Genomic DNA, 26,088 nt, shown 5'->3' on the forward strand with positions numbered 1-26,088 from the left:
GGACACTACTGCAGTCTGTGTAGCCCATAATTTGCATGTTCTCTTACAGTCCATGTCCAAGCCCATGAAGGTTGAGAGGGTAATCAGGAGTAGTCAAATGGATTTCTCAAGTGCAAATCATGATTGACAAATGTGATTGCCTTCTGTATGGAAATGAGTGATTATGCAAATAGAGGAGGAGCAGTGAATGTAATACACTATGATTTAGTAAGACTTTGTCATTGTATCCTGTAACATTCTTGTTTGGAAGCTAAGGGAGTCTAGGCCTGATGAACAGACTGCTGAGTGGATTGGAAGCTTGGCTGAACTGTTGGTCTCAGATGATGGTGATCAACATCTTGGCATTCAGCTGCTGGCTGGTAATGATCATTGCACCCCAGGGTCAGCCTTGGGGCCTGTGTTATTCAAGACCTTTATTAATGACATGCATGATGATAGAGATTGCAATGTAAATTAGGGAGAGGAACTGACATGATGGATGGTAGAGCTTCAATGCAGAGGTACCTTGATAAATTGTTGGTGTACCTCAGTTTTGAATTGCTTTGTTCATCAGCACATCATTCCTGGAACAGCTGAAGACAAAGTGAACTTTTACATTATTAGTAATGCAATTTTCATGCTAAAATGTTAACCCTCTGTAATTTTCCCTTGCTCCATCTACCCTCTGTGCTTATCTTAGCCCAGACTGTGTGAATTAGAAGTGCTGTGAATTACTAGCGGTGTAATCCACCCCGTTTGACCAGGAAATAACTGATCATATAAACTTTTGAAGTGTAGGAGTGTATTTCATCTGTTGTATGAAGATTCCTGTTGCATCTCATAAATGCAGGATGCTTTATTCTAGTGGAAAGTGCAAGCTGGGATTCTGATTTGTACAACAAGAGCAGTTCAGAGATGCAAACTGCTTGTCTTATTGAGAATAAATCTAGTGCCAGACAGCTCAGTTTAGTATTCCAATACTTTGAGGTATAATTTGTAAGAATACTAATCCAGTGTGCTGTTCACAAAATAATGGAGAAGAATAATCAAACTTATCTGTGATGCAACTTAATTAAAAAAAAAGTATTTATGGAGCTTAAATATTGTAACTAAAGCATAGTAGATTGTGAAATTCTGAGAAACAGGAGAAACTGCACTGTTTAATTGTTTTAGTGATAACAGTCATCTTTCTAGCTGTTGAGCATAAACTTGTCCCAGGGAGTTGTTCAGAAATAGTGACAGAGACAGAAGTATCTGGCTTAGACAGTGAAGGACAAATGTTTGTTTTTATGCATTAGAAGTTTTCAGTCTTCATTTTTCTTTACCCATCAGTAGACCTGATATCATGATGATCTAATGTTTCTCTGATCTGTAGAATTACAAAAGGTCATCTTTGAAAAAAATAAATTATATACTGCAATTCTTATGAAAGGATAATTATACCTGTCCTTTGAAGTCTATCTTGAATTTTTTAAATCAGATTAATTGTAATGTTAATTTTTGTAATTCAGTTGCTCTTGGTGACCTGTACATAAAATTTGTTTTGTTTTTATTACGACAAGATAGTTGATTTATGCATTCAAGCTGCATTTTTAGATATTCATTCTGTGATTTGCTTTGTATAGGAATACTTGCCTGGAATTCTTATTTCCTTCTTTCCAGAGGAAGAGAAATCTAGTTTTTTAAGCAAAATTTTGGATGCACAAGTTCAGTTTAGCATTTCTGGCCCTTACATATCCTGAGAACTGTGTCAGGCTTGCTGCTGATGTTAGTGGAGGCCAGAAAGAGGGTGCAATGGGGAAATGAACAGAAGGCAGCAACTCAGAAATCAGTGATGTGCTTGATTGGTCTAGATCTTTAGAAATTGTCTTTTAGACCATGTGCCCCTTCTTACGAGAATTCAGTGTGTCAACATTGAAAATAGGGCATTTCAATTAAGGTGTAACAGCAATAAGCATCAACATTTATATATTTACTTCATGCTTTAAAGAAAATTACCAAAGTTCTCTCTTATTTTCAAGTAACATTCCACAGGCAGTGTCTGCTCTATATAGGTGTGAAATTATGTTTAGAACGGCAGAGTTCAGGAATTAAAATTGACATTAATTGGGAATTGTCCTATCCGGACCATTTCGGAAGCTTTCATTTGCATTTCTGAGGCTTTGTCAAACCCAAGAGCATTATTCCTCAGAAATGTTTCTTTCTGTGAATTTTGACTGCTGTTGTAGCACAAACAGTCCTCTATTTGGGATAATTATAGAGCAAGTAAAACTACTGATACTACCACCCTGGGCCTCTTTAAACTAAGTATTTTCTTATTGAATTTAACACTATTAAGTTTTCTTCCCAGGATTTAGAGCCTTCAATGCTTAAATGTGCAGCCCTATTCCACATTGGCATTCACAGCTATATTAAGAGTAGTGATGTAAGTAATGTTTATTTAACAGCAGGTGATTTTCCCCAAACTGAGCCAGTGACCAGAACTACAGAGTATGCAAACTCTTGTCACAGATGGTTTAGCAACCTGCACTAGTTCAGCTGTTTTAGGTTGAATGAGATTGCTTTTCTCTAAATACCACTGTATAGTTTTTCTACTAAAGGGTTTTTTGGAAGCAACAAAAACAATATAAATAATTGAAACTACTAAAATCTTCAGTGTTTACCAGGGCCCACAGAGTTAACCTGCATAAGAATTATTCCTAAGTATTAGTATTTTTAATACTATAATGCTTTATTTCTGTCACTGTGGACAATTTATTTCATATTTTCAGTGGTCACAATGTATAGTTCAAGAAAAAAATTGCAACAGCTTTTATAGAGGGTATTAATTTCAGAGTTTGAAGGGCTGTGCTCAAAGAAAAGATTAAAGCTACAGCAGTAATTAGGAATTGGATAAGGGAGGTGGATTGGTTCCTCTGGAATGCAGTGTTACCTGCAGTGGTAAAACTGATATCTGGGCAGTGTATAAAATTGCTTATTAAAACTTACCCTATGTCCAAGATAAGGCTGCATTCACAGGGAGTTGGCTGTGTCTTTTCCCATTCAAAGATTTCCAAACTGGAATTGCAATTTTTTAAATGTACTTTGCAAAATATTTTCAAACTGCTTCCTGAGACTTTATGCAATTAAACTAAGCACTCAAAGACAAGTCTGCTACTTAGTCATTTTTCCTTCAGACAAAATATATTGGACTAAGTATTATTCCACATATATATATATTGTGTGTGTGTGTGTGTGTGTGTGTGAACGTTAGAGTGAAATACTAAAGATTTGAAGAAATACTAGAAATACTATTTTAAGTCATCTAGTCAATTTAGAATACAAGTGCTAACATCACTTTGTGCTGATTCTGACATAATTGAAATTATTATTTTAGCTACGAATTAAAAAGATAATGTGCAATGTATAAATGCAGTTCTGAACTGATCAATGCAATTTTGAAGCATCATGAAGAATAACCTGATGCCTTTAATTTCATACAGTGAAACTATATATTTCAGATAAAAAAAGATCTTGAGATTAGTTAGATAATTTTGTGAAAATTACTTTTTAGCTGAATGTGTAGAAGGATATAAACTAAAAAAAACCAAACCTGTATCTTTTAAAGTTTGCAAAAATCTTCTAGTAGGGGAAATTTAAAGTGTTCAGCTTGTTAACATCCTGAAAAAAAAGATAGAAAATAATTCTTACAGAATAATAAGCATTAGAGAGGGAGATTTCACTATAGCCATGTTTTTGCCACTGCAGTCTCTCAGGTCAGGAAAGAAGGTGATACAGTTGTTTTATTGCTGTATTAAAATGAGTGTGTTGGCTTTTCTTATGCATCCATCATTTAATATTTGGCAAGGGCCCTTGAATTCTTTTTTTATTTCCTCACAATTTGCAAACCTTACTTCGAACCTCTAAGCTGGTTTCTGAAACCTGAAACCTTGTTCTTGAGATGAAATAATTTTGGGGATTGTTTCTCGTCTTCCAAGAACCAAGAATGATAGTGCCAAGAGAGCTGTTCTCTGCCTTCCTGAATGCCTTTGATTGTTACTCTGTTTCTTAAAGCTATCTTAACTTTATTCCATAACCCCAACAGTCTTTCCTGGCTGTTGGATGAGTCCTGTGTACTCCATTTTCCTGTCAGCAGTTCATCATTTAGTGTTACCACATTTTAATATGACATATTATACAGATATGGTCAATCTGTTGGTCTCAGGTTCTTGGCGTTAGCTGCTAGACATATTTCCTGAAAGGAATTTCCTTTGGTTCCAAAACCTGTTTATAAAATTGGACTTCAAACCAGTTTTTCCTATCTCGTTTTTCATTTATCCACAGCATTGACAGTGATCAGTGAAACAATCTAAATAATGTCTAAATCCTCTGTCTTCATGAAGGGATCTGTTGGTTGATCCAGTTCTTGCCATCAAGAAAGCAGTTCTTGTCTGCAGCTGTATCTGTACTGCTGGTCCTGAACTTGTGTCTTTTACACTCCATGTCACCATTGGCTTTCATTGCTACTTGATTTTTTAATTTAGAAACAGTTTATTTTGTAATCTCTAATTGTTATTTAACTGAAAATATTTTTAACTTCGTGTTTGTTGATGCTGTTTTGTTTCATTTTAATTATATTTAAAAAGATATCCATATTGTATCTATACTTCACAATGAGGAAAAATACTGAGAGAAACTTGAAGCAGAGCAGGAAAAAAGGAGTCATGTGCTCCCATTCAAGGATGTATTTTATAAAACCTGTCTGTGAATCTGTTTCATTAGGGAAATTTTTCCATCAATTTTGAATTCTGAATGGGTTTCCACAAATAATTTTTTAATTTCCTTTTAGATCAGGGGCTGTTGAATAAGCATCTGAATGCATCTGTCCTATCTCAGGCCACCTGTGAGGAATCTGTTTTTCATCTTCTGGTTAAACAACCTCAAGGTATGTAGCTTCTTAACCCTTAATATATATTTAAACTATTATTGTTACTTATTTTATCTGCAGCAAGTCACAGTTTCCTACAACATGAAGTACCAGAGTGGAAAAATATGTAATTTCTAATAAAATTATTTTGAAAATAAAATTTCTATAGTTTGAAGGATCAGTTAAGAAAAAGAAGAGGAAAGAAATTCCAAAAATCAAAGAGTTGGTCAATTTTAACTTGTTTGAATTTTTACCAAAATAACAGAAAACAAAAAAGAAAAGTATTTAATTCTAAATACACTTATGTTTATCTTCAGCCTTTTCAGTCATTTTAACTAATTTTTTGTTTTGTTCATGGGGATTGTTTATTGTTTTTGCTTTTTGCTTTTGTTTATTTGTTTTTGTCTGGCGTTTTTTAAGATAATTGTGGTCTGTAGTTTCTGGGAAAATTTTCATGGGAAAATACAGAAAACAGTAATTTTCAATTAAAAAGCTATCTGGAAAGAATTAAATTATTTGTTCATTATCCTGAATGAAATTTTAGGTGTTACTTCTGGTCATATCTGATCTGACACAGGATATGAAAGGAACAAATTGCCTTTAGTGCTGTAATTGTACCAAAATTTATTTTTTACTTGCATATGATAATTGATTTATTTGATTTATCTGGTGTAATTATAAGGCTTGGATTATAACAGCAATTGCATACTTTAATGATTTAAAATGATTATATGCTGAAGTATAGCAGATAAGTAGATTTCTGTACCTATTTTAAATATTTTTCCTAGTAATTATTTCTATTGATTACTTCTCAGATATGCTTTCTAATTTCAGAACACACAGGTAAATTATTCATATCTTCAATTGTTTACAAAAGAAATTAATTTTCTTTGCTCATATCCCCCACAAATATGTGTGAGCATCTGTTTTATGTTAATATAGATATCAGAAAAAGCCATACCATTTCTTGAAGAAATAGTGTCTATCTCACATTAAAGACCTTGTTTAGAAATATGAAATGAGGATCACTTGTTTACAGTTTCATTCAAAAAAATTTGCCATATGCTATGATTTTCCTGTAGATGTACTTGACAGATCTTTATTTTGTAAAGGATATTGCAGACATTACTGTTCCCAGCAAGGAACTATTTTTATTTTCCCTTCTGGAAGCTTGCTATGCCTCAAAACATTTCTAGGGATTATAAAAAGAAGGATTTGGAAGAACAAGAGGTGTAAGAATTGATCTGCATGTCATGTCATTTTTATATATATACATTTCTCATGGTTTCACCCCAGGCAGCAGCCAAGCCCCAGGCAGCCACTCACTCACTCTCTCCCCCACCAGCAGGATCAGGGAGAGAACTGGAAGGGTAAAAGGTGGAAAACTCGTGGGCTGAGATAAAGACAATTTGATATGGAAATTAAAAGCCACACAAGAAAAGCAAAGGAAAACAAAGAACTCAAAGAATTCCCAAGGGCAGGCAGGGGTTCGGGCATCTCCAGGACTCCATCACAGCTAACAGTGACTTGGGCAGACAAACCCCATCACTCCAAACATCCCCCCTTGCTCCTTCTTTCTGCCACTTCACACTCTGATCCATGATGTCCCAGGGTCTGGAATATCCCTGTGCTCAGTTTGGGTCACCTGTCCTGGCTGTGTCTCCTCCCAGCCTCCCATGCACACCAGTCTCCTCACCAGTGTGGCAGCAGGAAAAGCAGAAAAGGCCTTGGCTCTGTGTAAACCCTGCTCAGCAGTAACAAAAACATCCCTATATTATCATCACTGTGCTCAGCACAAATCCAAAACACTGCCCCACACCAAACACTGAGAGGAAAATTAACCCCACCCCAGCCAAAACCAGCGCATTTTATACAGACAAATAAAAAAGCTGTAACTTTTGCCATGATCTTATATATTGTTTTTTTCCACAGAAGCAGTGAGGAACTGTCCAAAACAATCTAGTTCATGTACACAGTAAAACTGAAAGTATAATCACAAATATAAGAAATATAAGAGCAGTGAAGCAATCTTTAAAAGTTGTACTTTTTCCTCATCTTCATTTCCTTTATGTCTGAAATATCTTAATGATGTGATCAGTAGGTGAAGATCAGATTAGGTGCAGGTGTTACTGCTTGCCATTATTTCCTATAAAAATAGAAACAATACTTTGAAAATGTGTTGGAACTAAATATTCTTTATAGACTTGATGGAATATGATTGCTAGATCATTTTATGAGCAAAATTCATGCTTATTGAAAAACTGCTTGTTGCTAATTAATTACTTGTTTTTCCCTCACTCCCTCTAAAAGCTGGGGGTAGAAATTCAGAGACAGTGAGATTCCTTGCCCTGGCTTCCCGCTAATACAAACTCTGTCACTTCACTCAGCCCTCAGAGTGAAGGTTTGATCTCATTTGGCATTCAACCTCCTGTCATCACATTTTATGGCTTAGCTGCTGTTCTGGGTGATCAGTGAGCCTCTCTGTTGTAACCACTTGGTACAGCATCAAACAGGAGCAGTAAACAGGGCAGTTGTCTAAACATGCTTTTTAGATATCTCTTGCCATATTCAGCACAAGTTTTATATTTTAAAACTTTTGTATTTTAAACCGCCATGTCGCCTGTATCATGTTTATCTCTTTCCCTGTGGAGAACTCTGTGGTTAACCCCTTAATTTTTTCTTCTAACTTTGGTTTTGTCTAAAATATATGTATTTGTTGACTTTGCCAACCACTTAGGAAGGAAAGATGAAATATATTTGAAAAATGTATTTAATGTGAGACATTTTCCAAAAAGCTGCCTGCAGAGTAAAACCAGTTGATGGCAATCAAACTTGAGATACTAAAATTCTGTGTGTGCTCTTTGGAAGCATGTTACTATTACAGTTTCATATTTTATTCAACATTCTTTGAGAAAGCATTTTAGCATACTTTTAATGTCATGTACAGTCCACTGTGATTACAGATAATTTGTCTTTTAAACTACTTTCACCTAAGAAATGGCATAAATTTTGTTCAGGTCCTCAGGCCATTTCTCTAAAAATACTAGATTTCAAGATTTGCTTCTTGAATCCTATATTTATTTGCATCTGCTTTTTTCTTTCAATAACTTTGCATGCACAGTCTTTTTTTTTTTTTCTTATTATTGCTTTCAAAGACTGAAAAAATAACAAAACTAACATACTTGATTGCCCTGGTTGTCCTGAGTTCCTCTCTGTTTCTTTTATAATGCCTTCAGTATCTCAAAATGACTTGAAGAGCCAGAGAAAAGGAAAAAAAGCTAAAGAGCTATGAGAAATATTTCTTCATTCTAGCAGGCTAGTTTGAAAACATGTTGAAAAATAGTAAGTTTGCTTTCCTCTTCTATATGTTAACTGCATTTTGTGACCAAGGTTTGGTCCCTCACAACAAGCAGAAATAATTTTACACTTTATAAGTTCCATCAGAGGTTCTGTTGAAGGCCACCATCAGTGGCTCCAGCTGATAGTATTCCTCCATCTGTGGGTATATTCACTTCTTAGGACTGCAAATCATCTTTTGTTTCTAATCTGCTGTCTGTAATTTTTGGGAAAGGACATAGTTTGCTAGATCAGGCTGCCTTTAACATCTCAATTTTTTCTTATACCTTACTACTACTTTTGGCCCTGCTTTCTTGGTGCTATTAGGGCTGGCTTTGTGAGAGGGTCCAGGATTAACTCCTGGATCAATTCAGTGCACAAAGTCAGGCTTAACTTCAGTTCTGTACTGTTACTGAATATTGAACAGTGGCTAGCTGATTGGAGACTGCATCTAGATGAGGAATCACTGGCTGTTGGATATCTAGTATAAAAATTATGGTCCATGTGTCCTCAGCACCAGTCTGTCAGAGAAAGGTTTACTGACAGGCTGTATCCTGTTGTGGATGGGTGATTGTCCCTGGTGGTTGGAGGTGCCGTGGAGTTGGTCACTTAACCAGGAGCTTCCTGAGAATATTTTAATGCCATCTTCTCTGGATTTGTCCTCTGAGTGAGAAACCTACCTGTCCTTCCCCTTAGAGTATCGGATTCCTTCCTCCTGCGATCACTTCTGGTGTGGGCATCTTTTGCTGTGTAGAGAGAGACTTTGCAAGCAAGATTTGTGTAATTTCAGAATACACAGGTTTGTTTTATGGTCTGAAACATGCAGTAGATAACCAGGACTGACACACTGCCAGGGTAGGTGTTACCATGATCAGTATTCCCAATGAGACAGAGGATGCATGTCTGCTGCCCAGGTTGTCATTAGTCATTTGAGGCCAGGTCAGCCTTTGTCTTGGAATGGGTTCATCCATGATATTGCTGGGTTACCACCTTCTGATTCTTTGGGTTTTTATCATAGATTTTTAAAATAGCTTTTCACTTCAGAACTTTTTTACTGCGTCCTTGAGTTATTTCTTAGCTATTTTCTCACACCTTATTACTTTTCTCAGTAGAATCAATCCAAAGTAGTGGTGCTCTGCTGTACCTAGTTAGGATCTGCATCACTGACAGCTGAACTGCTACTCAAATGATTACTTGTGCTTTTGAAGAAATTGCTGTTTATGCTCTCCACAAAATAGCTTTCTTGAAACTATTTCATTGTGCCAGACACAATGATTTCCCTTCCTGGCCTTATTTGGGTATCTGTCTGAATGTCTGTTCCTTGTTTAAACTTCCAGCTGGAATTTTCCCTTGTTCATTTTTCTCTGATGTACTATCATGGTACCTGGAAGCTTGTACAGATGTAGATTTGCTTTGTGAAATTTCCAGCAGAAAGGAAGGTGTGGGATCTCTGCCTAATCCATGCACATGGCATTTTCCTGATTGCTGAATCACCCTGGCTTACCTCTCCCCTGTGAAGCCATTCTGAAAGAGCAGTGTCCTCATGTTACAGCTGACAGAGAAACAGGGTGTCATTCCTCAGTCCTGGGACGTGACAGCACAAATTGTGTGGTCCAAGCCACATTTATCTCCAGAGAGATGTGTGATAAAATCAATGAGGTGAAGCTGGTGGCATTCCTGAGTGCTGGTTGTCTCTGCTGTCAGCAAGGAACAACTTAGAGAGCTCTCTAAAGCCACAGCAAAACTGAGGCTGCCCTCACATAGGGAAAATCAGTAGGGAAATTTTTGTGTCGTGTTTTAAGACACTCATGCCGTTTAGTATAAAGAAGGACAAAGCTGAAACATTTTTCTTTGTACTTCTCTGAAATCTCTTCAGGCCATACATACTTTATATATGTTTATTTGGCCTGTTATATGCCCTCTTTTTACCTTTGAATTTTGCTTTCTTTATGGATTATATGCTGTCGACAAATCTTTATGTGTTTGCCAGGAATCCATTCTAGTGAAATAAGTTAAGGAAGTGAAAGGCAGCACAGTAACAGCAAAATTCTCTTAAAAACAACCCTGTGAGTTGAAGGAGAAGAACAGTACATTCCCTTGACTGGGTAAGGAAATGATTTCTCTATTTCAGCATGCTCTCCTGATGTTGCAAAAGAAGAGAAAAAAGATATTCCGGATGCAAATAAAAGAAGGGAAGACATCAGAAAGCCAGATTTTGCATAGTCTCACGTAGATGCACAGAAGACTTCTCATGTGGATTTATCATGAAAAATAGATTTTCAGTCTATAATTGCCTCACAGATTTTAGCTAGGCCATGCAGTAGTTTTCCTTCAGAATATCATGATTTGTTACTGAACATCCAGAGTACAGTACTTCAGTGCATTTAAGCTATGCAAATCACCTCAGGGGAGGCTGTTATTTCACATTATCTTGGCCTATTTCTCTATTTAAAAATATCTGCTCTGTTGTATAACTTGATAAGAAGTTATCTTCTTCAATTTCAATAGAACTAGAAAATGAAAAGATTATTAATTTTGACTTTGAATAGCATGTTGCTGGTAATCTATTTGATAACAGCTGTTAATGGACAAGATGGAGTCAGGATGTGCCCTTGAATAAGACAGAACTGCTTAATTCCTCCCCTCTTCCTGATTCTTGATTCTAGCCTGCGCCTTTTTAGGTCGTACACCCAGGGAAAACTCCAGAGATACAGATTTCTTTCAACCTGTAAATTACTCAGTAAATCTATGTCTAGCTCTAAATTGGCTATAAAAAATTATCTGTACTAATCTTTTGTTTCCAGCAGCCCATGCACAGTGGGGAAGTTACCAGCAGTATCGATCAGTTGTTTCTTAAGGGAATTAAGAGGCTTGATTTTCTGGATATCTGTTTTATTTCCATTTTCCCCATCCTCCTCTGCTCTGGGAACAATGACATCTCTGTCTCTCATTAATTCATCTGTGCAAGATGCTTCCACATCCGTGCTGGACCCCAAATATACTGTGGGGAGTAGGTTTCCCTCCTGCCCTCTAAGCTAGCTAATTTGCTGACTGAGAACTAAAATTGTTGATTTTGCTGTAGCTTTTCTTCATTTCTTCATTTGTGTTTCTGAGTTGACTTTGCTTATTTATCCAGCTGTTGTGTTCTGAGAAACATTGAAGGTATGTTGGAGATAACCTTGTTGAGGTCTAACCTTTCTGAGATAGGATAAAAGACTAAAAATGAAAGGAACAACAAAAAACTCACCCATCCTACTGGCATTGGTATTAATAGAAAAAATGTATGGAAATTTTGAAAATTACAGATTTTTTTTTTCCCTATAGAGGTTGAAAACAATTACGGAATTCTTGAAAATACTCCCTTAACATTTCAAAATGAAGAGGTGGGGTATGTGTGGGAAAGAAATTGAACCTTTTCTGTAAGAGCATTTGGAGATGGAAGAGCATGATAAAATTTTAAGTTTTTCAAAAGTAGGTCTGAGGGTTTGAGGGAAAGAAGAGCTAGGTGTCTTTTTTTTTGCTTGTTTGTTTTAATTACTGTACACTTTCCAGGAGAGAGGCCAATTTAAACTTACCTTTTTAAGTAACTGTCCAAGGCACAGATTTTATTTTAAAGCATAAATGCTAGAAGGCATTATTGAAACTGATCTTTCAGCTTTGAAGTTTTATGCCTTAAAAGTGCTTGATAATTACACTGTTGAACTAATGTTCTTTTATCATATACTGAGTTTTTCTAGAACATTTTTTGTCAAATGTTTGCATTAATTGTTTTTTTCTTTTAGTCAGTGAAGAATGGGTGTCAAGTATAAGACAGAAGCTAAGAGAAAGTAAAATTATATATATACATATATATATATATGTAGTATGCATTCAGTAGTTAAACAACAATTTTTTTATCCACAGTGGTAAGAGAATTCTCAATATAGTGGCACAAACTTTAAAGTCAGGAAACCATTAAGGTTTTTCTTAATCAGAATTTGGCTTGCAGAACAGCTTGATTTTAAATGTCTTATTTCCCAAGTGTTAAACTTTTTACACATCTATGATAGTCCCTGTCCTGACCCTTTTTTTCTCATTCCAAGTAGCATGAGATGTTCTTAGATGTCCAGGCTCCAGTGCAGTGTGAGGAGTCACTGGGCACAGGTATTTAGAAGATGTTTTTGCAAACCCTTGGTACTCTCTGTAAGTCCTGTGAACAACAGGATGTGCCTGGAATCTCTTTTGGAATTCTGTCCAATGTAACATAGACTCAGGTGTATTATACAAGAGTGTCTCTTTTTTTATCTTGTATTTCTGTAAAACCCAATCACACAAGTCAAATTTATACGACCAGGTCATTCCATAATTGTCCTACCGAACAATTAACTTGCTTCTACGCATTTTCCACAGCTCTATAAATTCTTTTGTCTTCCTTCTCTGCTCGGAGTTCTACAACCCTTCAATAGATACATAGTTCTGTTGCTGTCTGAAAATGTTCTGAGCTATAATTGTGTGAAATCTCAATCTGAATTGCAGTCAGGAACAAACTGAAAGGAGAGAAGAGGGTGGCTTTTTAAATATTATTTTTATTCATTATTTTAGTCACAAAGTTTTCAGGACTCGTTGACTTCGTTAGGAAAGCTGTCAGAGTGTTCTGGGCATGCAGATGTGCATTTTCTCCTTCTTGGTGAAGTCAGTGTTGTCTGAGCTTTAGTTTTGCACTGTATTTGATAGCTAGATCCAACATTTTTTACAAGTAGCAGAAAAGGTCCTGCTGAATAATGAGATTTAACATTTAAGAGGGTCTGTGTTCTCTCCCCTAAACATCACCTAATAAAGTTTATACACTTTTAAAAGAATATGTTTGGTTTTGTGGAAGGGTATGTGATTAATTGAAATAAGAGCTGCTAGCTGTTGGATTCACAAGTCAGATTATTCATTATAGGGAAAGATGCATTTGGGTTATTCAGTCTCAACTCAGTAGCATATTTGAATCTGATGAATTTCAGGTAGGTAAGACAATCCCAAGACAGCAAAGAATTTAAATTTAAACATCTGCCTCACTTGCACAGGGAGTAATTACAGGGAATATAAATGTGTATTTCAGGCATCTATTCTAACTGCTGTACTGTGAATAGAGGTAGGATTATTTGTGTGGCTAATTGTTTTGATAAATAATTTGATATGCCCATAATCTGTATGTTCACCTCAAAATTATATATTTCTCCTTGCTTATAAGATATAACCAGAAGCAATAATGCTGTAGCTCAATTTCTTGCCAAATGGGGTCTTTAAAGCTGTTCTCTGAAGGGGGGGAATAATTTAATTAAAATGAACATCATCTTCTTTGTACTCTGCTGCTTTCATTCTTCCCTAGATATTTTGCCATACTATTACTAAGATTAACAAATTATTCAAAATATTTTTTTATGGGAAAGATAATAAATTATTCACAATCTCATTAAAATTGATATCTTTCAGTTACCAGGGGGAATTTGGATTCCCTGATTTACTTTTCTGTCACAAAGCCTGAATGATTAGTCAGGGCCTGTTTTGTTAGGATAAAGCATTTGGGATTGTACCTGCCTGAGTGTATTTGCAAAAAGAATGCATCTCACTAGTTCCACTTCTCTCTTCATATTAGTCTCAGCAAAAATTTATCTTTCTCTTCACTGCCTTTTATGATTCATACAGGATCTTACTTTCAGCTTTTACAATATTTATGTGAAATCCTTTGTGTTTACCTGAAGATTAGGTTGATGCTTTCAGTCATCAACATTACTAACAATCTTGCATCTTACAATAATATTTAGGTTTAAACAATATTTAGTTCTTAAAATGCATTGCTGATACCAAGCTCAAAAAACCCATGTAAGGCCCAAACAAGCACAGGAAAGAGGAAATTTGGGCACTTCTGCTGTGTTTGCTGTGTGTGAAAGGCCAGGGTGGGCTGTAACTCTAACCCAGACTTGGCCTTAATTTCAGTGGGATGCTTTTTCTGCCCGTAAGCCATAGTAAGTCAGTCAGCAGAGGGGATTTTGGTATTCGGTACTGAACATCATTTGTGTGTTCTTAGACAAATGCAGAACCAGGACTTAGATTGCAAATAGCTGAGAAGTGTTTAAATCGTGACCTTTACTGTATGAAGGGATAATACCTCACAACCACTGAAGCCTGCAGCACAAAATTCTTCATTGAACATCAAAGTTTATCTTAACAATGTACATAAGATGCTTTATTACACTCATAGTCTAGTATCACATATTTGGTCTAGTATCATCTGTTGAGTGGAGGGAAATTAAGCTAACTTCTTTGCACAGTAATTTAAAGGGTCATGAGAGCATTAGAAGAGGGTTTTACTTTCTCAGACTCCTCTTGCTAGAATGTTATTTTTACCATGCAGTAGTTTATGTTCAAGGATTTTACTCTTTTTACTGTTTATATACTACATCAGGTAAAATCTGTGTTTGCAAAAATATTCAAAGCCTCTGAAATTTATATGGGTAGTGAAAGTGGACTGAACCTTAAGTACTTTCTGCATTCATATCTTGTTAAGGTACTTCTATGATTTTATTTTCACAGATCTTCTTTTACTTGAGCAAAGGAATTTAGCATTTTACTCATTTTAAACCAGGGAAACAGTGCTATAGGTATAATAAAGGTTTTCCCCTACTAAAGCTGCGGTTGTTTCAAAATAAAATCCAGAGGCTTGAAATGTAAGAAGACTCTCATAATCATTTGGTGAAGCATTGGGAAAACAAATTTTCATACAAAGTCCAAAAGGAGACATGGAATGAAAATTATCCCATGCAACCATCGAGAGGTCTGTGAAACTTCGTGATGTGATTGTTCCTTTTATCTCTAAATTGAAGCTATTAACTGCCTCTTTAAGGTATTAAATTCAGTGTAGTTAACTTGAGAGGTTTTTTTTTGTAATAGATGAACTTAAAGAATGCAAATCATGTTTTTTGATTGCCTTGTTCGCCTGCTTGTGTTATAAGACTGTTTTTACACTGAGGGGAAAACTATAGCATTGCACCAGTTTCTGATGTTGAATTGTCTTTTATCTGATTTCTTCACAAGCACTGAAAATCCCTTATAAATTAAGTAATTTTCTCCTTCAGAAAGTTACTAAGATAAAACAAAGATTATATGCCCATAAAGATTGATATCTATTAATTACAGGTAGCATTCCCTTTTTCACAATAAGTGCCAGTAATTTCAGCTAATCCCCGAGGTTTGTTACCTTTTTTATTACCTCTGCTGCATACTACCAGCAGAACCCAGAACTTGAATTGCAAGCTGTCCTCTTAGGGGCTGTTCCAATTTCTTTTTTTCTAGCGATGTATACAATTTTCTCTTTTCCATTAAATAGGAAAATAAGAATTTGATTGCTGGAAAGAACTGGTTTTCAAACCTCTGTCAGCAACCTGTTTCCTACATGCACAAACAAGCAAATCAGCTTCATCACACATAATAGCAAGTGACACTAGACAATATATTAGCTTGTCGGTAACTGTTGAGGAAATTTTGGATAATCCTTATCTTTCCAGCTTACTTTACATCCTTTCAAATGAAAAATCGCAAGCTGTATCCTGTTAATCTTTTCTTCTTACTGATTTATCCCTTTTCCAAATCAAGAATTAATTTTTGTGTTTTTTTCTTTCTTTGATCTATAGATTTACCCAATTCTCCCAACTCTGAATTAAGTGGAAATGCCTTTTTTCCTGCTTTCTGCTACCTCTACTTTTTGATGGCAATCTCATTGATTGAAGAAATGCAGAGGTTTTTTTCCAACTTCTTGAAGCCTATTTACTTCTAGTGTCCTTCTATTTGATATACAATGTTAATTAGCCTGGGTTGCATTCTGCAGTTGTTCATCTTTGTAATAAAAACATGTTTAAATGATTCAAGGTGAGAGGGAGAGATTCAGTGATCTCTAATTACTCAACTGACCAAAGAGAATTTTGGTGTCAATTTGTTTGTCCTGTCTCTCTAAAAAGCAGAATGTTGGTGATGAGGCATTCAGGGTCACAGAAAAAAGCAGGGACAGAAAACAAGTCGGTGTTATTCAGTAGACAAATTAAAAGTGAAATCTATTTTTAACAATGAGCTTAATTAACTCTCAGAACAATTCTCAATGAAACGTGGAGGATTCAGTATTGCTGACAAGTTCTAAATCAAGTGGCTGTGATTTTTCCTAATTAAATTCTCTTGTTCAAGAAGAGTTATTGAGACTGAACCTTGATTTTTTCAAATGAGTTCTTTCTATGTATTGAACTCAAGTTAGATGATCGTAATGACTGAAATGTTTAGCTGTGAAGAAACAAAAAAAGATCTCTGCAGAGTTCTGCATAATCGAATATGTTTTAAACATGCTTTAATAATACAACCCAAAAAGGGAAAAAAGTACTTTGAAATTTCTGAATTAAAATTTTCAGAATTTCCATTATATTATTTTTCTTATTCTTTTACTACATCAGGATGAAAACAGGGTCAAGAAGTCAAGTACCATCAATAGATACAAACTGTACAAGCTTTCTTTTCTTTACTTTTGTAACCTATTGCCTCTAAAGAATCAGCATTGTAAGTTTTTTGGTCATTAGTGTATATAGAAAAGGAATATATCTAAAAATTAAATTAAATTTTGACACCCAATATATTCAACCAGAAAAAGCTATAGACTGTAGGAAAATGAGCTGCTATTTTTCTAACTCTTTTTTCTACTCTTCTCCAACTCCTTGCTGCCACGTATCAGGAAATAAACTTTTTTGTTTTTCCTTTAGATTGATACCAAATGACAGTTTGTAAAGATCTGTTCCTTGTCATCTTTGCACACAGGATTTTTTTCCTCTGCCTTTTCTTCACTTCGCACCTATGACAAGCAGCTGTTGGGAAATGCATTTGTCCCTACATTTGTTCACTGTTTGGCTGCAAATCACTTGTGCCTTGAGCTGCTTTAGAGACTAAACCATATGGAGAGAAAAAATGGCTTAGATTTGAAGGCTGACAGCTTCTTGTTTTGACAGATTTAAAATGTATTATCCCGATTAAGTTACTTGCATGAAAATTTTCATTCCCATTTATCTCACCACAAGTTATTGTCAGAGGAAGTTACAGTTACTGACCTAAAATGTCTCCTTTCTATTCCAGAAAGGTGTTGTAGTTTTATCTCTGGCTATATTTTAACTAAGTTTTAGAAAAGAATCAGAAATTATCAGTTTTCTTCCTTCCTGAATCAAAAGAAAACTGGTCTCTTACTGGGAACTCAAACAGTTTGTGCAAAAAAAAAAAAAAAAAAAAAGCTAAATTTTAGATATTTGTTTTGTATTTTGTGTGAAAATGAAGTAGTCATCTTGCCTTCTGAGTTGTGGCTGATAGTGTATCATTTGGTTTCCATTGGAAACCAAATGGTTTCCATTTCTGGATTCACAGAGAGGTACAGGATCTGCAGCAGCCGCCCCTCTTCAGAAACACTGCAGCTCCCATTACCATTGAGTCATCCAAAGCCTGTCTTCTCTATGATTCACAATCATCCTGACACTGTCAAGTAATTTGGGTCCTTGATCCCTTCCAGAATATCTTAATATTAATTCCCACTTTTAGGCTTAATTTTATTTGGTTTTTTAATCTAGTTAATTTCCTACATGTTTGCTTCTAAACATTTTGTTCTTTTCATGAGGCCCTCAAGTATATCCCTTTATATTAATCTCTGAATTTCAGAGGTCGGCAGCTCATATATTTATTGTATATTTGATTACTGTTTGCTCTAAATTACAGCTGCAGGGGTGATTTTAACCTTGTTCACACAACAGGAATCAATGCACAGTCCCCAGCCATGAGCTGCTAATTGTCCTTATGGCTGGAAACTCATACTGCATTTCAATTGCCCCTCAGGGGACCAGGAGAATTGTAATAATTATCATATTAACAACAGAAATTCAAGGGATAAAATATTGAGTTACTTGAATGAAGTCTGAATGAAGTTCACATATGATCTGTAGCTATACCCGAGTCTGACAAGTAAGTAGCCATGTGTCACATTTGCTGATCCAGCATCTCCCAGGTCTTTGTAGAAGAGCTAAAATATTTCTGGATATTTCTAAGCTGATGTGTTCTAACATGGTGTAATGATTGAGTAGCAGGAATGTACATAACCAGATGTGAGATTGCACTGACAATAAAAGATGATATTGTGTAGACATGCGAATTTTCAGAGTTTGAAAAAATGGATTCTGTCAGAAATCATTACTTGTTAGAAAAAGAACAAGTCAATGTGAGTTACTAGTTTGTCCATAAAAATCAAAAATATCACTGAAGTAGAAAGGCACTTGACAGCTCAACAGAGTTTCTTGCTAGAGAATATTGCTGATTTTTTTTTCTGTACTTTCTCTAGGGACAAATTATTGTTCTGTGATGGTCTTGATAAACTCTGGAGCAGGTTTTGCATGTCAATGAGAACAGTCAGAACATAAGATGTATTCTATAAATTGTCATCCTAGAGGTATGATTGCTGGCCTCTGTATGAGGCCACTGCAGTCAAGTCAGTGCTCATTCCTAAAAATGAGATAAAATCCAACAGCAGTGACATCCAGGCTATTTTTTGACTGCATTTTCTCCTGGCCAAGGAAGTAATCAAAATGACACCCTAATAAATAGGAAAAAAAAAAAGAAGGGTCTTTTGTTCTCAGGCATTTTTTATTCCTACATAAAGTTTTATGAATTGAGTCCTGCAACCTTGTTTTCAGAGCCCATGATTTTTATCTTTTCCTTTTTGCTTACATAGAGCACAAGAAACATTTTGAACATGTAACTGGCATTAGGAAGAGAAGAATGCTTGGTTTAAGTACCAAGTTGTCTATGGCTGTTGTTAGTGTCTTAGGCTATTTCTGGGTGAAGTCCACATTCTCTGAAGACATCAGCTCCTAGCTAAGCCCCAAATGCTTCAGTCACATTGCAACAGTATCCTGGCTGACCTTTGAATATTTTACCTGTAAGGACAAGGACAAAGAACTCTAGCTGAAAAGCTGTGAATAGGAGAAAAGTTTCATTTAAGGGGCCAACTTTTAGAGTAGTTAAAGAAGCTGCTGCTGAAGCTGCAGCTCTAAAACTAGTGCTCTGCCTAGGGATTTTTAATGAAATAAAAGCATTTTCTTTTGTATTTTATTTGCTCTTCTTCTTTGTAAGTAGGAGCTTGATATATATTCTCATTTAAGGCAGATTTATTTTCAGATGGAATAAAAAATGTAAATAATTTCTTCAGAATTTTGGAATCTGGAGATTACTTGCTGACCAGTGTCATGGTTTAACATTGAGGCTGGCATTGCCACATGTTTGATGTTAGCATGTTGCACAAAGTAGAGTGGGTCAAAAGGATACAAAAGTGGAGCAATAAAAATATTTGTCTAATTTGATAGGCTAAGAAGAAGTTACTGTTAGTCCACTTACAACAATACTGCTGTTCATAGCTATGAAATACATGTAGCATGTTGTGGGCTCTGTCATTCACTGAGCTACTGTCTTATGACACAAGTCAAATTAATGGGCAAGCATTACTTTTAAAGAGGGATTCTTCTTACCATCTTTACCTATTTTCTTGAGTATGAAAAGAAAAAAAAAAGGCAGAAATCAATTCTGCCTTACTACAGAAACCTGTAAAACCTCAAATGATGAAGAGTGTGCTTACCAGAATTATGAAAATGAATAACCCTCTCTCTCTCCCTCTCTCTCTCTCTCTCCCTATATATATATATATATATTAATATAAATATGACTCACACTCTTTCCAGTTACTGTCTGCTGTATGAAGTATGATGTATCTTCTGATGAATACTTGTAGCAAGCAGTACAACTTTTGGTTGCATGTGAGAAGTAGAAGGATGTAACAGCAACTGGTGTCATTAGTGATTTCACAACACTTTGCAGATTTTGATTAAAATCTGCCATAGCTTCAGAATTTGCCAGTGCTTTCAGAGATCAGATTAAGAGACGCATATATCCATGAAGTATAAAGTGAAAGTAAAAACACATCTGTCAAAAATAATCAGATATTTGACATATGTCAGAAATTCAATTACATCTGAACTGAAGCAATTACAGTTTCCTTTCAGGTATGAACTCAAGACACTTTTGTGTATGTTTCAATCCAGAAAAAGATTAAGAAATAGAGAAGTTGTCATAGTCCTAATTTACTTGCTCGTACTTTATCTTAGGGTAGCATGAACTTTTCTTAAGAGAGAAAGGACAAGGTTTGGTGGTGTTTTTAGTGGCTGGGCACTAAATTGAAAGTCACACTTGTTTAAGAAGCATATGCCATTTCTTGTGTGGCTCTTGCATTTTCAAAATATTTGTGTGGTAACTTTCTACTTTGTTGAGATTGTAGGCAGGTTGTGCTTGTAGACTGTTTTTTTGTACACAGAACACAACCAACACAAGCCCATCACCCCAGCAAAAGAGGTTGAGTGGATTGAGTAGATTTTCTGTTACTGAAGTATAGAATGTAAGATCCTATTGTTAAAAAATACGGCCATCTTATCTCTCCACTCAGCTCAGCACTCTCCATCCACACTGAGTTTATGGTCTTTCTTCTGTATAACTACTTATCAATTAATCTCTCCTGAGAATGTCAGTTATACTTACAAGTGTGCAGAACTAAAATGAATATTTAGCTTAGGAAAGGAAAATTGACCTAACATAACTGAGTTTTTACTTTTCTGTTGTTAGTCTGTCACAAATAGAATCACTCAGAGAAGAGGTGTAGAATTGCATCTTTTACTGTGCTGAGGAAAAGGTTTTGCATCTTGGAAGAGGTTTTGCATCTTATTCTTCAACTTTGAAGTTTGTCTCCTGCTTTCAGTGACTCTGGATCTAAGACATTACTATGTTGCAGACATTTAGATTTTGGATGCCAGAATGATCTACAGAGTTTTATCAATGTAAAATTGTCATAAGGAAAATGAGGATGATAAAAAATTTTAAAATAGATGAACTGGTCAAAGGAGGATGGGGTAGATCTACCAACTCTCAGATTATTGGAGGAATAAAATAGATTTGTAAGGAGAAAGCAAGAGAAACTGTCTGTACACCATGAATTTTTAAAACAAGTGTTGGACCACAGGATAAATAGAAAACTTACTACTTTCATTCTTGATTATTCTTCACTCCTGACTCTTATCTCTTTGGCATTGCCTCTGCCAAATAACTTTAATATAATAGTCTGGCCTTTTCCACGCATTCTGCTCTCTGTCTGCTGTAGCTTCATTTTGCAAGTTACTGTCTATGCCTGTTACCCTTTTGCTGGTTCCTCCTGTGCTTTGTTTGTTCATTTTTCCATCCCTATTGCTGAACTATTCCCTGGTTTTACAATGATTTTCCTTCTCTGACATTTGCCTTGTGTTGCTCTGTACTGCTCAGTTCAGCCTTGCTTCCTTACTCCTCTCATGTCCTTCATTTGGGTGTGGCTTTCCTGATGTGCTGCCCAACTGGATTTCTGTCAAATGAGCCCCAAGCCCATCGCCCCTGAAGGACAATTGCAAAGATACTCCCTGGTGTCAAGACAAGGGCATAAGGTAACAGCAGAGATGTAAAATATAATGAAATATAATGAAATGTGGCACCTATATGAATGTTGGTTCCACAATAGTTATAAATCTATTTTCTGTTTGATTTTTAGACAGATAATGAACTAATAACTACCTAAAGTCAAAGCTGCAGGTATCAGAGTTCAGAGATAAGAGGGGTGATCTATGATAAATCACTTTAGGTTTTTACATTATTTGTGTATTACTGCAGAAGATTATTTCATCAAGATTTATAATCAGATGTGATTGGGAAGTGATGGAGACTTTGTTGTGAAATGTATTAAGTGACAATTTTATATTGGGCTTTAAAAAACTTTTTAATTTACTCTCATAAGAAGATAATGTGACTTTCATGATCTCTGTTACATGTATTTTTTTAAGTTTTCTTGGAGTTGAAGATCTTAAGTATGATTTTGCTTGTTTTGGTTGTCAGCAGAGAAATTACTCTACTCAGGTTTAATTACTCTACTTGGCAACATTTTTTTCCTCTGTGTACTTAACCATTGTAAGCATAGTTGTTACTGCACTTCAACAATAAATAAATATAATAGGTCAAAATATAATATCTGTCAAAATAATTGTTTTGATTTTTACTGAAACTGCAATATAAGCTGTTAGTTAGGGAAGGATAATTTTGTAAATGGAAGGAAAACTTTATACTTGGCCTTTCAGACATGCTTAATTTAAAACCAAAATAAATTGCATTAAATGAAACAACATATTTAATTACTGAGCCCTGTTCTCAATCCATTTATTTTAATCTAAATAGCAAGTGTTTAACTTGAATCTATTATTTTGTACCAGAAAGAAATTATTCTAAATGAAAAATCTTAATTAAATAATCTAGAAAGTCTCTGCCAGAAGTACTCAAAACTGTATTAATACAAGATCCATAAAATGGTGAACAAATCTTATAAACATGCTCTAATACATTTTATAGTGTGCTTATGGTACTGATATTGTGAGGCGTTTATTTGTGCCATGTCTTTCTTACAGCAACTTATAAAGTTTTATCCAGTCATTTGTGAAATTGTTTATTAGCATCTGAGCTGCATATTCATGACTTAACTTTTACAACTAAGTAATTCATCAAATCAGAGGGATTTCATTATTCTGTATAAGTACCAGAAGGGAGTGTGCAAAAAGGATGGAAAAAGGAATTTTTCAGTGGTGCCCAATGACAGGCAACACAGAAATTCTCATCTGAGCAAAAGGAATGCTTTTTTTACTGTGAGGAAGATTGAGCACTGCAACAGGTTGCCCAGAAAAATTATGGAGTCTCCATCCTTGGAGATGTCCAAAGCCTTTTTGAGTGTGGTCCAGGTAGGTGACTCTGCTGGGAGAGAGGTATTAGACCACTTGTCTGTCAGAGGTCCATTCCAGCTTCAGGTATTCTGGAATTTTGTGAAACTGCCAGAGGAAAGGGAAAACACAACTCTGTCTCTTAGTGCAAGTATCCATAATTCATGAAACAGAGAGTCCCCAAGAAATGGACCATCTGTGGACCATCTGTGGAAGGAACCTCTCTTGCACTCCACTTGCCTAAATGAACTTTACTGAAAGAAGGAAAATGATGATGTAAATATTAAAACATGGGATGCAGCAAATTTAATTTTTGGCATTTTGCATGTTTATTTTATTAGATCTTTTACTTACCTATTTGTATGGGACTTGATATAGCTTGAAGTGCATTATGTTCCATTTTATTTGTCCCAGAGAAGATGCACTTAGAAGTATCCTGCTTCTTTGCCTTTAATTGCACCAAAAATCTAATTGTTATGTTAGGGTGATCTCTTGTTCTTGCCTTTGTGCTTTCCCTTTGTAGGGTGCACTGTTTTTCATATCACCTGCAATTCACTGAGAAAAGTATCTGCGTCTGGTTTTGCAAACAAGGATGCATTTTATGAGAATTCTTAAAAAGAGAAGCAAGACAAAGCCTGTTGATCTATCATGACCTCAGAATTTCAGAAGCACAGAACTGTTTAGGTGGTAAAGAACCTCTTGAGATCATCTTGTCCATCGAAACCCTCTGTGGCTCAAGCAGGGTCATCTCCATCAGGTTGTCCAGGACCATGTCCAGTCAAATTTTGAATATCTACATAGATGGAGGCTGTTAGCTGTTGTATAATGACTTCTAATTCAGAAAATTGTATTTATATTTACTCATTGAGACTGAATAAATATAATACTGATGTAGCAAAACTAACAGGCTGCTGCTCTCACAGTTTTTTAATTAGAATCCATAACAAGGGATTATGATCATGTTTTCATGAAAGGGAATAAAAAAATTCAAGCAGCCTTATTGGAAGCACTAAAAAAAAAAAGAAAAAGATGCAAACAAAAATGGACCCACCCTTAATAAGAGTCAAGGTAGAAATGTTGTCTGTTCTTTGTTAGACTCTTGGGATTTAGCAATGAAAGTCTTCTGGGAGAGGTGCTATAAAAGGTCTTAGTTTTAATATGTGAACCAGGATTTTATCTTTTCCAGCAGATGAAAAGAAATTAATACCTAAGTCTGACTTTTTCAATACATTTTTTGGATACTAGTGTGCTGGTAGTAGCTCACTCTTTGCTATCTGATATCAATTCTTTTCTGGATGAGCTCCTTGAGAAGAAATTAGCAATAATTCCCCAGCAGCAGCTGCTGTGTATGAATATTTTGGAGGTTGCCCTTTCCAGATTCTGAGGCTAATAGGAGAAAACAGACCTAATTATAGTGAGTTGACATTTACATGGCCAGTGCTAATTTTAGCAGAGCTGTCTGTGGGTTTAATCAAAATGCTGCTATAGTAATTTTAATGGGGAAACTATCAAGAAAACAAACAAACAAATAAAAGTACCCCCTCCTAAATGATTTTCCATGAGACTTCAACAAGATATTCTGAGCTCTGTCTCATCTCTCTTTTTCAATTAAAGGAGACTGAACTGAGTGCTCTTCTTCTGGGTAAAATCAATGGGAGGCACTCAGATGCTACAGAATTAAGAGCAGTGAATCAGGGAGATGCCCTTCAAAATCTAGAAAATCTACCTGCAAAGCACCTTGCTAATATGAAAAATAGATAGCTTTAGGTTAAAGTTCAATGGGAGGATGATATATTGCAGAATATTTTGTTCCTTGCCATCACTGTTGTATTACCATGATGCTGGCTGGTATGCTTGCTCTTAACATTTTTTCCCAATCTACTGTAGAGGCAAAAAATGCATTTTTCCCCATCTGTATTCCTTCCAAATAACATCCTAGCTATTGGTATCCACTGCAGCTTGAATTTTAGCTCTCACAGTGCTGAGCTTTCTAGGGCTGACACAAAAGTTACACAAAACTCAACCACAGCTCAGTGTCCCAAAGAATTGTAGCTACGAATTTGAAATATACTCATTTTGATTTATTATTTAATCCAGTTCTGAGTTCTAGGCTCAATGCCTGAGGAATCTTTTACAGAATCAGTGTTCTCCAGCAGCCTCTGGGGAGGCTAGAGGCAAGGCTTAACAAAAGGTTACCGAAAAATGAAATGAGGGAGGATGCAGAGCTCCACACACTTCTTTGTAAGGCAGATGACTCAAATTGCAGCCCTTGGTTTGAGTCAGATGCCTTCAGTCTTTAATGGGTCAGTGAGCTTACTCTGCTAAATTTAACTGTTTCCTAATGGGCTGTAGGACAGTGAAAGAGGAGTGAGGTATTATCAAAATCTGGCCCAAAACTTTTTATCAAATGTGATGTACCTGTGTTCAGAAAAGGGACTTGCTCTGGATTTCTTACACAGAGTTTGTGGATATTCATTGCAGTTAAATAATTACATGAATGCAAGGGATCAGCCATTGGTATCAGTTTTTGGTATCCCTGGCAGAGTACTTGAGGTCCCCAGGCAAGCAGGAGCAGATAATACTGATTTTTATTAAAGTTGTACACAGAGCTATTTTTTGTGTGCTAGCCTGCATTCTCTAAATGGGAAAGAAGAAATAAAAGCAAATTATATTTGCCATTATGCCTATTTTATTTATCTTATTAACTAGCCAAAATCACAATGAAATAAATCTGTATTAGCAGTTAATGATCAGTTGGTTAGTTGATAGCTGCAGACAAGCCTGGTGATGTAAAAATTACCTTTATTATGACCATCTTCTATTAAGAAGATTTTTATATTAAATATATGAATACAATCTGTTTCAATAGCAATATTATAAAATTTGTCTTTTCATGATCTTTAATAACCAATTTTCTGCCAGAATGACCCAGAATGCTATCATATGGATTCTGCATTAAAATCTATTTAAAAAAACCAAGGGGCTCTGTCCTGTAAGAGGCATCAT

The 26,088-nt window shown here is 35.6% G+C and overlaps 1 protein-coding gene across 1 annotated transcript in view; it reads left to right on the top strand.

Annotated features, from left to right (window-relative positions):
• Nucleotides 1–26,088, top strand: part of CFAP47 (cilia and flagella associated protein 47) — a 260,858-nt gene that overhangs the window by 194,063 nt on the left and 40,707 nt on the right. Inside the window, 1 exon segment of the mRNA XM_030954886.1 lies at nt 4,808–4,903. Coding sequence (XP_030810746.1) covers nt 4,808–4,903 — 96 coding nt within the window.

Source organism: Camarhynchus parvulus, chromosome 1 (assembly GCF_901933205.1).
Source record: "Camarhynchus parvulus chromosome 1, STF_HiC, whole genome shotgun sequence".
Taxonomy (NCBI): domain Eukaryota; kingdom Metazoa; phylum Chordata; class Aves; order Passeriformes; family Thraupidae; genus Camarhynchus; species Camarhynchus parvulus.